The sequence below is a fragment of the Sarcophilus harrisii genome, chromosome 3 (assembly GCF_902635505.1).
Source record: "Sarcophilus harrisii chromosome 3, mSarHar1.11, whole genome shotgun sequence".
In the NCBI taxonomy this organism is placed as follows: domain Eukaryota; kingdom Metazoa; phylum Chordata; class Mammalia; order Dasyuromorphia; family Dasyuridae; genus Sarcophilus; species Sarcophilus harrisii.
This window is the reverse complement of record NC_045428.1, coordinates 199,520,537-199,535,344: the sequence shown is the minus strand read 5'-3', so window position 1 is coordinate 199,535,344 and position 14,808 is coordinate 199,520,537. Positions and strand designations below refer to the sequence as shown.

Below are 14,808 nucleotides of genomic sequence, written 5' to 3'. Positions count from 1 at the left end.
ACTGTTTCCCCATGAATTCCCTTTAACAGCTGGTCTGCTGAATTTTTTTTTAATATATGGAGGTTGTTTTATTTTTTTCTGTCTCCCTGATTTTCTTTGGGGAAGTTTCTGTCTTCAGTGAGCCAACATAGTCATCCTCTTTCCAAAAATAAATTCATCCTTTTTTTTCCCCCTGAATGATTCCTGCAGATATGAATGAATGTGGACTGAAACCTCGCCCTTGTAAGCACCGATGTATGAACACCCATGGCAGCTATAAGTGTTATTGTCTCAGTGGCTACATGCTGATGCCGGATGGCACCTGTTCCAGTAAGTCACCAAAAAAACTAGTCCAGTTCATTCTCCCCCGAACAGAGAAGTGTGAAAATAATTTTCATGTCACTACTGCGGTTTTTTTCCAAATATCAGTGATTGCATTAGTGAAATAAGACAGAATTAAGTTTAAGTTAGTTAATGCTCAGAATGGGAATTCTGTAAGTTAGATATAATTAACCCATTATATATTGATAATGATATTACTTTTATATGACTTATAAGATAGATTTATGCTAGATAGATTTACAATTTGTAACATGAGCCTATATTAACCTGTGTTAAGGACATAGATAGAAATTTGCTTTATTATATCCCATCCAACCCCAAACGCTGTCCTATAAATGTATTCTGGAATTTGCTGTGTTACAGAAAGTCACTTTCCCCTTTCTCTGTGTTCTTTGATGCTGATCCTTGGGAAAATCCCAAATTCTACTGCCTGGTCATTGACTAAACACTAATGATTGATATTGTGTGGAAAATCAAATGACTAAATTCTCATGCCTGATGGATGTTTCATTTGGCCAGTCACACAAATTTACCCTTTTTGAAATTAATCAATCAAAGAATTGTGCTACCTCATTCTATTTTTAGTAATATCTCAAACTGTATAAATATTCCCTCGAAAACTAAGCAGAAGAGAGTCTTGTATCCAGTTTCTTAAGAACTACCAGTTTCCCTAATTGAATTTGCCATTAGTATCTCAGTTTTTATTCATTGTGAATCGGAATTTGGGGGTCACAGGAGACAGTTTGGCCTTTTACTCATGATTCTGAGGAGCTTGTTAGCTTAAAAGAGACAAGATTCCAGGTCAAAGAAGAGGCATGAGGAATGGAATGCTATCATTGCTTAAAGGACCAACAGGTTGTTGGAAAACATGTTTGAATAACTCTCAGAAGATGTTTTTTAACATGTATTTTTAGTAAGGTGACAAGTGCCACCAGGGGAAGAAAATTTCCTATCCCCTACACATCCCACATCTTATCCCACTGAATATTGTAAAGAGTTGCCAGACATGGTTTCCAATAAACATTCCTGAAAAGAAAAGCCTTTCTGTAACAAAGAAAAACAAGGATCCTGTGGGAGCTTAAGTATCTATATAGAAGAGAAAAGGTCTTTCAGGCACTATATTTCATTAGGAAGAGAAAAGCTCCCACTTTCAGGTCACCAACACCATCCTCCACTCCTCTCATACTCATTCACATGCATTCTCTCCCTTTGCCCCTCTCCTCATTTCTACCCTTCTCTCCCTCAAGTCCATTTAATGTGTGCCATTAATGTGTCTTAGGAAAAAAAAGGAGAGCCAAGGGGACCATGTTGAGACTATATACCCTTTGGCATATTCTGTTTTACTTGATCAGAGTTATAATTTCCTATATTTAGATAAACTAGACAAGATGTTCTTCTTTGTTCTCATACTGTTCTTTGACTGACAGCATGTTGCAGCAACACTGTGGATCAATTTAAACCTTCAAAATCTGTCTTAGGAATCTCTGAAGCTACCTTATTCAATCTTTCATTTTATAGATGGAAAAACTGAGGCCCAAAGAGGTTAACTTATCAAAGGTCTTATAGGTAGTAAATCTTCAAAGATAAATTCAAGATTAAACAAACAACAAAAGTTCTCTGTTAAGAACTGAGTCTGTCAATTAATAGTCCCGAAAAACTACCCATTGTCCCCCCAAAACAGGGGAAATTATTTCAATCTTGATAGCCAAAAATATTGTACTTTTTAAAAAAATATTGAAGACAACAGACTCTGCTAATTATTTCCTATTTATCTGATGTATAGTTTGTATATACATATTTGTTTGTTGTCTCCCCATTAGATTAACAGCTCCTTAAGGACAGAAAGTGTTTTTTGCTCTTATTATATCCCCAATCCTTAGCACAGTGCCCGGTTTTAAGGGAGCAGAATCGTTCTGCCCTAATTATGACAATTGTAATGTGACATACGCTTCAAGATAATACTGAGATACCAAAGAAAGAGGGGCCCATGTTGGCTTGGTTATTAATAAATTTTATTCAGGTTAATTAAGTTAATTGGGGGAGTTTACTTATAAGACCAGTTGCCCTTGGTAACAGCAGGACAAAGCAACATCATGAATTCCCAAACTCTCCTTAGTTTGGGTCAGATAATTTATGGAAGTAAAACAAAAAAGGCTTAATGCCAGAGGTGACCTGTGATCATGTATAAAATTTCTCATAAGATAGTCAGAATTTCTTTTGCTGTTTACATTTACTCAAAGGAGCTCACATTTTTTTGTGGAGTTATAGGTCACACTCTAGCTACCACAGTACACTAGTACTGTGCTTAATAAGTGTTTATTGATTGATTAATAAATATTTATCAAGTTGAATTAAATAGATTTGTATGGTAATCAAGGAGAGATTTAGAAAAATATGATCTACACAAATTTGAGAAGGGAGCTTTAGAGCTCTTCAAACTAAATGATCACCCTTATTTTCTTTTAGATTCCAGGACATGTGCCATGACAAACTGTCAGTATGGCTGTGAAGGTATGAAAGATGAGGTACGATGTTTGTGTCCATCAGCCGGGCTACAATTGGGACCTAATGGAAGAGCCTGTATAGGTATATGAATATGAGTTTTCTTTTTTGGTTTCTTTTCCCCCACTCCTGTTAACTGATTGGACAACATGGTGGAACAATGGATAGAATACTAGATCTGGAGTAAAAAAACATCATTTTCCTGAGTTCACATCTGGCCTCAGATACTGTGTGATCCTGGACAAGTCACTTAATCTGTCTGCCTTAACTTTCTTACCTTTAAAATGAAGGAGAAGGAAATGGCAAACTATTCCCCATGGCAAATGGGGTTATAAAGTATTGAATATTACTGAGAAATAATTGGAATTAAACTGATTTATTTATTAAATATGAATTATGAACACCAATAATTTCCTTGACTAAGTCTGGGAAGGCCAGGAAAAACAATATATCCTAGAGAAAAATATACAAATGAAGAACAGGGGAAGGAAGGAGGAAGTCCACTTTTAGTCCCAGAAGTTAAAAAAAAAGATGGTTTTCTTGAGGCAGGATGGTATACCACAAAGAATAAGGTTCTTTGTAGGTAGAGGTAGGTAGAGGTAGAGGAGCAGAGAAACTCAGTTCAAATCCCTATATTCAGCCTATCTGATTTTTAGCAAGCTATCACAGTCCATTTAACTTCAGGCATCACACTCAAGTCAAAAGGTATATTTCAGTGAATTATCTCCAAATACTCTCTATCTTAGGATAATAAATATGCTTGTTGTCTGATCAAAATTCTATCATACTTACAAATATAAATCCTTATTTTTTGCAAGAGGTAGTATCTTAGACTGTAGCATTGTGCAGTGTTGGATTTGTACTTAGAGAATCTAAATTTGAATTTCAACTCTGCTTCTTATTACCTTCATAACCTTAGGCAAGTCATCCAATCTCCCTGGGCTTAAGTTTCCTCATCTGTAAAATAAAGAAATTGGACAAGATAATCTCTGAGGTCCCTTCCAATTCTAGATCTATTATCTCAAGTTTCAAAAAAGTTATATGTAAATCATACTTATAAACACTAGGTTATTTTTATACAACATATATGTAATATTTGGTGTACACACACACACACACACACACACACACACATAAAGCTTGCTATAAATGGATCACACACACATAAAGCTTGCTATAAATGGATCTAGAGCCAGAAAGAATCTCTCAAAGGCCATTTAGTCTAAACTAATTTTAAAGATAAGGAAAGTGAGGTCCAAGGAAATTGAGTGACTTGTAAAGAATGATTTTTGTGAAGCTAATGGAATTGTTATTTTTGAGTCATTTCACTCATGTCCAATTCTTCATGACCCCATTTGGGGTCTGAATATCAGTGACTGAACAATACAAAATGAAAAGGAGAATAGTTGATCAATCCACTATACAAGGTCAAAATAACAGAAATTAAATTATATAATATATGTCAAAGTATTTTATACCCTTATTGTACAGGATTATTGAGTTTCAACTTCTTCATCTGTAAAATGGGAAGAAGAATATATGATTGACCTGTTTCACAAGGTCACGATAAAGGGCAAATTATATAATATATGTGAAAGTATTTATAAACTTGATTATACTATACAATATACAGGATTTTATTAATATTATTATTTATACACATCTCTAATCAAGACACAGAGCCCTCCTTCAAATGATCGAATGAGATGGTATTTATAAAGTATTTATTACAATAGTTGGCATAAAGTAGGCACTTATTAAATGCTTAATGCATTCCCTCCTTCAAAATGAAAGAACATTAATTCTAATTTTAAAAACAAGTTTCTAATTCTCCTTCCTTGCTATAGCATACTTCCAACCATGTAAGGAAACATTTAGAGAAATAACCAGCTTAGCTTTTCACTTGTTGCATACCTTGAAGTATCACTATTTCCAGGACTGGGATTACATTGGTGTGGGTACTCTCTCTACATACTAGATCAAACAATAGTCTTGAGGTTTTAGAGAATTAATTCAGGTTTAGAACGTTTCAGTTATTTGAATGGAAAACTGTGGTCTAGTAAAACCGATTATGTCAACTCTATCAGTCATTTTTGTCATTGTTGTTTTGTATTGTTGTTTTTGTTTTTTCCCCCTTCTGGAAACAATGTTTTCTTGGTCTAGACATTGATGAATGCTCATCTGGTAAAGTTCTCTGTCCCTATAATCGGAGATGTGTGAACACATTTGGGAGCTACTACTGCAAATGCCACATTGGTTTTGAACTGAAATACATCAGTGGGAGATATGACTGTGTAGGTAAGATTTAAATACATGACTCCTTTCCCCCACCAAATCATAGGTCTTTCTTTCCTACCAGTTTCTCCGTAGCTACTTCAGAGTTTTATGCTCCAAGTTAAAACTCATTCAATAGCAGATAAAGGTGAAATTTAACAACTGTCTGGGAACTATGGCTTATTTGCAGGTTATAAAGATAGATATGATGCATTTGAACATTAAACAAAAACTTAATTATTTGAAGATCTGTACTGTTAGAATTCTGAAGATCATTGAACTTTTGAGCTGAAGAGGACCCTAGATATCATTTAATCAAACCTCGTTGATAGATGAGGAAATTGAGGCCCAAGGGCATGAAATGCTACAGTGGAAATAATATTAGATTTAGTCTAGAAGAATTGGGTTTAAATTGTAGCTTTGTGACACATCTATGTGACATTGAACAAGACATTTCATTTCTGTGGGCCTGTTTCCTCATTTTCAAAATTAGGTTTTTGGATTTAGAGACTTCAAAGATCCCTTTTAGCTCTAAACCTGTGATCTAATGCCTTGCCCTGATATAACAAAAAGAAATGGTTCTGTGATCACTATATACAGTACAGAAAAGAAAAGAGCAGAAATAACTAGACTTGTTCCATTTTAATGAAAGAAGTAAAATAATGCTTTTCTAACCTAAGACTTAACAGACTCCTTTTAATAACAGTTTGCCAAATATCACAATTTTTCAAAGCCTGCTTTGGACAAAATAGTGGCTCCAAGAATATTCCAACTTCTCTGGCCTCTGGTGTTTTTGCCTCATCCATCCTTGTTTTTCTAGTGTCTATATGCTCAACACTCTCCACTATCAAAACCTGCTTTTGGCAAAGGAGTTTATATTAGTCGTCAACTCAGTATGAATTTAAATCATTTGCTTACTTCTCTGAGAATAATTAATTGTATAATGAAAAAATTGATCTAATAAATGAATTACTCATTAGTGAGCAGGTATGGCATTATTTTAGCAGAGACAAATGAACCTTCCCATTACTCTTAAAAGTTCGTCAAGTAGTATAAGTTCTTTATTCTGTTATCCAGTTTAACAAGCTGGCTGTGGTTCTTTTAACTGTTTTATAACAAGCAAAACTTAAGTGGTGATTTGCATGCAAAAAAATAAATCAACTCATTTAGTAAAGTAAACCATTTAGTTAAGGTGTGTTCAGGAGTTCTTAAGCTGCAACCCATAATTTTTTTAAAAATAGTTTAGTAACTTTTTCAATATAATGAGTTTGTTTGCATTCCTATGTATTTTATAAATTTAAAAATATCATTCTAAGAAAGAGACAATAGACTTCACCCCATTGCTAAAGGGATATGTGATAGCTAGAAGCTTTGGAACCCCTATTCTATGGGTAATGAAGATTCCCATAAGAATTCAGAGACCAATGCTAGCAAAAATACTTAAAATCTATGTACACAAAAAAGCTCGTTTTACTTTTTTTTCTTAGCAGAAATTTATCCTGTCTCAATTTCATCAACTATAAAATAGTGATGATAACATCACCTATCTTGTACAGTTAACTTTTACAAACTGAGATTGTACTTATAAAGTGCTTAACACAATATCTGGCACATGGTTGGTGCTATATAACCATAAGTTTCCTCTTCCTTTAACTTTTACTGTACATGGAATGACTTAATAGTTGGTCCCTGAATTTTGAACAGTCTTTCATAATCTCAACAATTTTCCTCAAATATTCTAAACATGTTAAATATTTTATTTATGTTATCTTATATATACATTATATGTCATATATCATATTTTTATGTTTATATTTGTACTTAATATCATATATTAGTTTATTATATTTATTTATATTATTTTAAATATTTTACATTTTAGAGTTCAATTTAGGAAGTCCAATGCTTGTTTGGATATCAGGGGTATAGATCAAATGACCTCCTAAAATGCCTTCCAATACTAAAATCTGGTGATCCTACGTTAAATATTTTGAACAGTGTTATTTTAATGATGTCATACAGATAGGCCTCACAAAATGGGAATTTTCATTGGATATTTTCAAAAGGAAACTAAATTTTTGCTTTAAAAACTGATCAAAGGGGCAGCTAGGTAGCCCAGTGGATAGAGCACCAGCCCTGAAGTCAGGAGGACTTGAATTAAAATCTGCCCTCAGACACTTAATGCTTCCTAGTTATATGAATTTAGGCAAGTCATTTAACCCCAATTGCCTTAGCAAAAAAAAAAAAAAAGGAATTAAAAACTGATCAAGAAGATTCATGTCTTAGTTTTATTTGCTGTCAAACCTCAAGGATTTTAAGATTAAAAACAAAATATTATTCTGTATATATGTTTGTGTTTGAATACACATGAAAATATAAAACAACATGAGGTTTAAGAATAGTGATTGTGGTATGTAGTAGAAAGTAGAAAGTTCTAAATTATCCCTAACTTAAAGTTTGTAGGTAAGTTAGAACCAGTATGGCCCTACATTTTGGTAATTCTTTATTTCCTAGAATCTTCTAAATGAATATAAATTTGTATTTATGCATTCTACCTAATAGTATTAAACAATGGCATAATCTTTTGTGAGTTTTAAGCCTTTCTATTCAATAACAAAATTTTCATATATTTGTTCAGGAGAATGAAAGGGGAAAAATAAAATTCCCTTAACACACTCCACTACATTTTAAAAGCAAACATAAAATGTCAAGAGAATTATAAATTCCAGTTTCATAATATCTTCAGAAATCAAAGAATGAAATTTCCCATAATGGGGAATAGCCTTAGACACCCTAAGTTTGCCTTTGAAACTCCCAAAAGATAGCACTCTGCTTTATAATTCATAGTGATTTTAGTTTCATGCAAAAAAGCTAATTCTTTCGGTATTACTGAGCCATAAAGTTACTTAGAAGCTCATGAAAGCATGGGGGAATAGACTTAGCATACTATGTTTTCAATGAGTTTTCCTTGAAATGTTGTTCTTGTTCTTGGTTTTGTTTTTTGTTTTGTTTTTGTTTTTTTGTAGATATAAATGAATGTTCTGCAAATACCCACAAATGCAGCATTCATGCTGACTGCCTTAATACCCAAGGTGCTTTTAAGTGCAAATGTAGACAGGGATATAAGGGCAATGGACTTCATTGTTCTGGTAAGTAGAATCTGAAATGAAAAAAAAAACTCCAATATTTATAAAAATGAGAAAGTTGGATAAATTGTCCTATATAGTTTCTTCCAACTCTAAATTTATGTTCTGGCACTCCATTTAATCACTTGCAGGCTTCAGGGTCCAAAAGGAACTAAAAGCTTTGTTGTTATTGTTCAGTCATGTCCAACTCTTCATAACCCCATTTGGGATTTTCTTGGTGAAGATAATGGAGTGATTTTCCATTTCTTTTTCTAGCTAGCTCATTTTACAGGTAAGGAAGCAGAGGCAAGCAGGGTTAAGTGACTTACCCAGAGTCACATAGCTGGAGTGGTCTGAGGCTAGATTGAACTCAGAAATATGAGTCTTTTTGATTCCAGACCTGATCCCTATCCACTGTGACCTAAAGATTAATTTAGTTCATTCTCTTTATTTTACAGGTGTGGAAACATACTTGTCCAAATTCTATTGCCAGTTATGATAGAAACACAGAATTTGAGAGTTTATAGGCATCTTAGCAATCATCTCATCCACCCCCCACACAAAATTATCTCTACTATAAACCAATCAATAAACAAACATTTATTAAGCACCTACTGTGTTCCAGGCCTTATGCTAAGTGCTGAGTATATAGAGGCAAAAAACAATCCTTCCCCTGAATGAGGGCATACCATCAGTCTAATAGGGAAGTCAACAGGCAAACAAATAATACAAAGCAAATTCTATACAAGGCAGCTAGGGGCACAAATGGATAGAACACTGAACCTTAATCTAATTTTACTTCAGTTTCCTCATCTATAAAATGAGATGGAGAAGGAAATGGCAAATCACTCCAGTATCTTTGCCATGAAAACCCCAAATAGCATCATGAAGAGTCAGACACAACTGAAATGACTGAATAACAACAAATTATATATAGAGAAAATAAATAGAAAATAATTGAGAGAAGGCAATAGAATTAAAAGGGATTGGGAAAGACTTCCCAATTTTAGTTGGGAAGTGATCATCCAGCGTCTTCTTGAAGACTTCCAAGAGAACAATCTTAATCACTTCTTTACATGACAGCCCTTCAGATGCTTGAAGACAGCTGTCATATGTCCTCTGGGACTTATTTCTTCCAAACCAAACTTGCCTAGTTCCTTCACTGAGTCCTCATGTGACATGCCTCAAGGCCCTCACCTTTTTGATTAGCTTCTGGATACTCCTCAGCTATGAATAACAGAACTGAGACCAGAGCCTGAATTTTGTAACTCCCAGAGAAATATGCTTACTATGACACCACACTGCCCTCCCCCCTACCCTTCCATTACTTGACTTAACTGGGTGAATGCTTATTTTCATAGATATTCCATATCACCAAATTTGACTGTTCTCACTACTAGCTATGTAGACATTTTGATATCCATTGAGTCACTTGATGAAGACAGAGACCTTTGAAACTGGGAATTTTGAAAATGCAATTACAAAATTATATTTTTATTAAAAAGAAGCACTGGTAAAAAGCATTTAGGAAGTGCTTTCACAAATTTTGGAGATTTTCAAATAGAATACAAGTTTTCCAGAGATAGAAATTGCTTTGTTTATATTTTGCTCACCAAAGAGTTCAGCACAATGTTTTTAACTTAGTAGATGCAAGAGTGATCTTCTATTAACTGTTATTATTTATCCTTTGTTCTCAAAGAGAACCATGATATCAGTAGGCAGGTGATGCCATGACTTGTAATTGAATTTGATTTAAGTGAGGGATCAATCACTTTGTGCAATCACCAGCCTCACTTTTTCCTCCAGAGATATTTGGAGGTCCAGTGGCAAGATAAAGGACAAGTAGAGGTGCCTTTGGATGCAGTGCTCTATAGATAATGCTTTACCCCCAAAAGAGTAAATATAATAGTGGGACTATATTTTTTGAGAGTAAGGTCATTTTTGACATCCTTCAAATTCTACCACGGTATTAAATGGTGTTTGTAATTGACTCACCTAAAGTCAGGAAGACCTGAGTTTAAGTTGAGGGTTGGCAAACTACATCCTGAGTCACTAATGCTTGTTTTCATATAGCCTATGAGCTGAAAATCTTTAAATAGAATTATTTCACAAAAAAATATAAATATATATATGTGTATAAATTTATATATAAATAAATGAGATACTATTTAAACACAACATTTTACATAAGACATACATTTACATAAATAAAAATATTGCATTAAACATAATATTATATATTTATGTACAAATAAATAATATTGCATTTAAACACAATATATATAAAAACCATTCTTAGCTTGTAGCTCATTTTAAAACAGGTAGAAACTGGATTTATCCTGTGGACTTATGCCAGCCTCTGATCTGAATCTTAACTCAGGCATTTACTTAACCCTAGTCAAGTTATTTAAACTTTTCCTCAGTTTCTTCATCTATAAAATGAGTATAAAAATGGTGCCTACCTCCCAGAGTTGCTGTAAGAATTAAATGGACATATATATACTTTGAAAATCTTAAAGTACTATATTGTTATTATAATTATAGCTATTGTTATCATGAATAATGGTAACTAGTATATTTGTATGTTGCCTACTGTGTGCCAGAGGCTGTGCTATGTTCTTTACAAATATTGTCTCATTTGATCCTCCTAATAACCCTGGGAGGTAGATGCTATTATCCCCATTTTACAGTTGAGAAATTGAGTTATGAGTTGTCCAGAATTATGTAACTAGTTACTTACTAGTAATTTGGCCTTACCAAGGCCAGATTTGAACTGAGGTCTTCCAAACTCCAGGTCCAGCATTCTCTGCACTGCAACACCACCACCACTATCACCTCCTCCTCCTCCTCCTATTCCTGTTCCTTCTCCTTTTCCTCCTCTTTTTCCTCCTCATCTTCCTCCATCTTCTTCTCCTCATTCCCCTTTTCCTCTTCCTCCCCTTCATTCTCCTTTTCCTCATTTTCCTCCTCCTCTTCCTCCTTGCCTCCTTCTCTTCTTCCTTCTCCATCTTCTCCTCCTTCTCCTCATCTTCCTCCTCCTCTTCCTTCTCCATTTTCTCCTTCTCTATCTTCTTCTCTGCCTCCTCTTCATCCTCCTCTCCTTTTCCTCTTCTTTTTCTTTCTCTTCCTCATCCTCCTTCTCTATCTTCTCCTTCTCCTCCTCCTCGTCCTCTTCCTCTTTCTTTTCCACCACCATAGAGATGTTTGCCAAGTCTCCTTATATAAAGAACTGGCCCTGATGGTCAGGGCCTTGACACTTAAAGTTCTGGCAGTCTTCACTTTATAAATCTTAGTCTTATTCAATAGAGGAAGGAAAAAGAATAAGCATTCATTTGGCATTGTGCCAAGCACTTGACAACAATTTTATTTTATTTAAACCTTACAACAATTTTGGAAGATCAGTACTATTATTCTTCCCATTTTCCAGTTGCAGAAATTGAGGCTCTCTGACACCAAAGGTTATGATGTTTTGTTTTTGTTTTGTTTTGTTTTCCATTCTATTTCAGCAGGAAGACTTCAAAGCCTAAACTAAAAGCAGATGTCTAGATTTGCCAAGCTAGGTCTGAAGCCCTCCATTTCCTATTTATTAAATGCCTTGAGTTTCATGTTACTGATTATATAAAGGAAATTCATAGGGAATTGGATTTTCCTGTCAATTTTTTTTGGTCTGTTCTGAGAAAAGAGGCACTGAACCACATTAGCAGAATATAGAGGATCCTTTCTAATATAGTGTACCAGGGAAAGGAGAACCTTATATGTTACTAAGTCCTGGTTAATGTTCTTGGAAGCATGAGCAAATGTGAAAGGCTTTGGTAAATCATCGTCTATACTGTGCGAGGAAATGAAATTGTTGGCCCACCTTTTCCACCTGCACAGGTATTCTATGAATATTCCCTATCCATTGACTACCCCATAAAAAAGAGACTTTTTGATTGATTACTATACCAAAACTGAGCGCACCAACGAAAGGTATTAAATGGACAAATCGTTGTTTCTTTCCTTGTAGAGAAGCAAGAATTGCTATGGGGCTGAGGGTGTTAGAGAGAGGGTGGAGACAATTGATGAGGTAATTCCAGAAACTGACTTCCAGAACCCCAATATTTGTTTATGCTGATTCTTATTGGCCCAGTTTGCCATTATACGTATAAGCAGCTTCTTTCAGCCAAATCTTCACAAGCAAGATATCTGGTAAAGTCACTTGGACATTTTATTCAAACCAAGAAAAGTAGCATCTGTAATCATGACTTACTGGTACTGATATTGTTTGTTTTTAGGTTCATAACCATAGGTTCATAAAATTTGAATTTGAGCCATTGCAGAGTAAGATGGCCCCAGTGATGAATAACTGGGACAATTCACTAAAAAGGAAACCTTAGCTAGTTTTTGGAAAGGGTGGTTTCAAAAGAAAAGCATTATATACAATAGGATATGATCTATATTTCATGGGGATCTTTTTTATTCAAACAAACTCAAAACTTTATTAATTTCTTTCTTTTTTTACTACTTTGATGGTAGTCAATTGAGTCAAGTGATGGGAGAAGAAAGGAGAGAAAGAAAGACTAAAACTTTGTGAAGAAAAAGATTGAAAAAATCCTGAATAATATTGTTGTCGATAGTTTCTTCTTATGGCATGTGCACATATATGTACACATGCACACATGGGTGTGTATAGACACTTTAAGAATGTGGTGATTATGTATTTATAAGCAGGCACATGTGTTTATATACACATACCTATATACATGTACATGTGTGTATACATACACTTACTAAGTTTGCAGATTTAGAACTGGAGGGGACCCCAGAAATCTTCTATATCACAGGATCATAGAATTGGAGCAGAAAGGGAGCTTGGGGGCCATTCAATCACCTCATTTTATTGATGAGGAAACAGGTTCAGATACACTTTTTATTAAACACAGAATTTGAACTCAGGTCTTCTTGATTTCTTTAGAGTTGGAAGGGATGAAGAACCCCCTAAGATCACACAGCTGAAGTTAAAGACAATGCTGGAGTTATAAGCTAAATCTTCTGACTAATTTCTAATATGGGAGTTTTTGCAAATCTTTACAACACCTCCCACTCTCAAGTTTTTATTCAAACATATGCTAGAATCTTATTTTAAATAGACAACATATTGGATTTTGAAATGTAGTTCTTCATTTTCTTCCCTATATTTGTGTTTGGAAGTGCCATTGTTAATGTCAATGTAGATTTTGAAATTGTCCTGCAAGGATCTAACCTGCTCCTTCCTCTCTGCTGCATAGGGCAGAATTGAATCCTTTCTAGGCCTTGCCTATGTCCTCCCCCCAAGGGAATGTGAACCAGCCACTCTCTTTTTCCTGTCTCTAGTCTATTTAATTAGCCAACACCTCCTAGAAAAACTAGCACACTTTTTAACCTCTGAACAATATAATGACCCTTAAGCACCTTTGATTCAGTGGATCTCAAAGATATAACAACAAATTTAGAAAAAAATCTAGTTGTAATACAAGAATGTGGAACGTTTTATTTTTTCTCTCAATGTCCTTGACACAATCATACATGCACAAATTCAAACGGGACCGCAGAAGTACAATTTTTAATTATAATTTTTTATGACATTCCTCCTAGCCACATTAAAATTAAGAACACTGAACAAAGAACCCTAAATAAACGCAATAAATAATAGACTCTTATGTGTTTTATTGTTATGATTAGTTAAAGAGAAATCAAAAGGGGGAAAATCAAGAAAAAATGGGGGAGAGACTTGTATGTGTGAAACAGATGGAGATGCTATCTCAGTATCTACCAAATCCAGAGGCACAAAGAAGGGACATATTTATTAATACTAAAATAAGGATTTGTAAAATGTATTTTGAATATTTTTATTTTTAATATTTATATGGTGATTTACCTATAAATGACTGACTACAGTTCTAGAAAGAGAAAATAAAAGTTTTACTTCCAAAAAACCCCAGGGTGCATATATATATATATATACTATATATATAATATAATATATACATATACACACACACATATATATAATATATAAATATATAAATTTATAGATTAAAAAGGATTATGACTTTCATCTATATGTGTGTGTATATACATATATATATATATATATATATATATATATATATATATATACCATAATATACAAGGCCCTCACTTCTATGTGATATATATATATATGCATATACATACATATTTATATACACCATTAGTCACATGTAACTGACATATGCATGTGTATATTGGAATCAGAAATATTCATCTTCATAAGTTCAAATCTAGATTGAGATATTTATTAACTGTGTGACCCTAAATAAGTCACTTAACCCCGTTTACTTCATTTTCCTCATCTATAAAATGAGCTGGAAAAAGAAATGAAAAACCATTCTAGTATCTTTGCCAAGAAAACCCCAAATGGGATCACAAAGAATTGGACATGACTGAAACAACATAATAACAATATGCATATGGATGGATGGATGGATAGATACTGTATATATAAATATTTCAGGAATTAGTATATACACATAAAAAGTTTGAGTATCCAAATCAAATTTTGTAAGTACAGGAAATCTTTAAATTA

General features: G+C 33.9%; 1 protein-coding gene across 1 annotated transcript in view; it reads left to right on the top strand.

Moving 5' to 3' along the window:
* Positions 1-14,808, top strand: part of EGFL6 (EGF like domain multiple 6) — a 57,184-nt gene that overhangs the window by 16,393 nt on the left and 25,983 nt on the right. The window contains exons 4-7 of the mRNA XM_003765578.2: positions 190-309; positions 2,788-2,907; positions 4,987-5,121; positions 8,124-8,246. Coding sequence (XP_003765626.1) covers positions 190-309; positions 2,788-2,907; positions 4,987-5,121; positions 8,124-8,246 — 498 coding nt within the window. The remainder of the gene's footprint in view (positions 1-189; positions 310-2,787; positions 2,908-4,986; positions 5,122-8,123; positions 8,247-14,808) is intronic.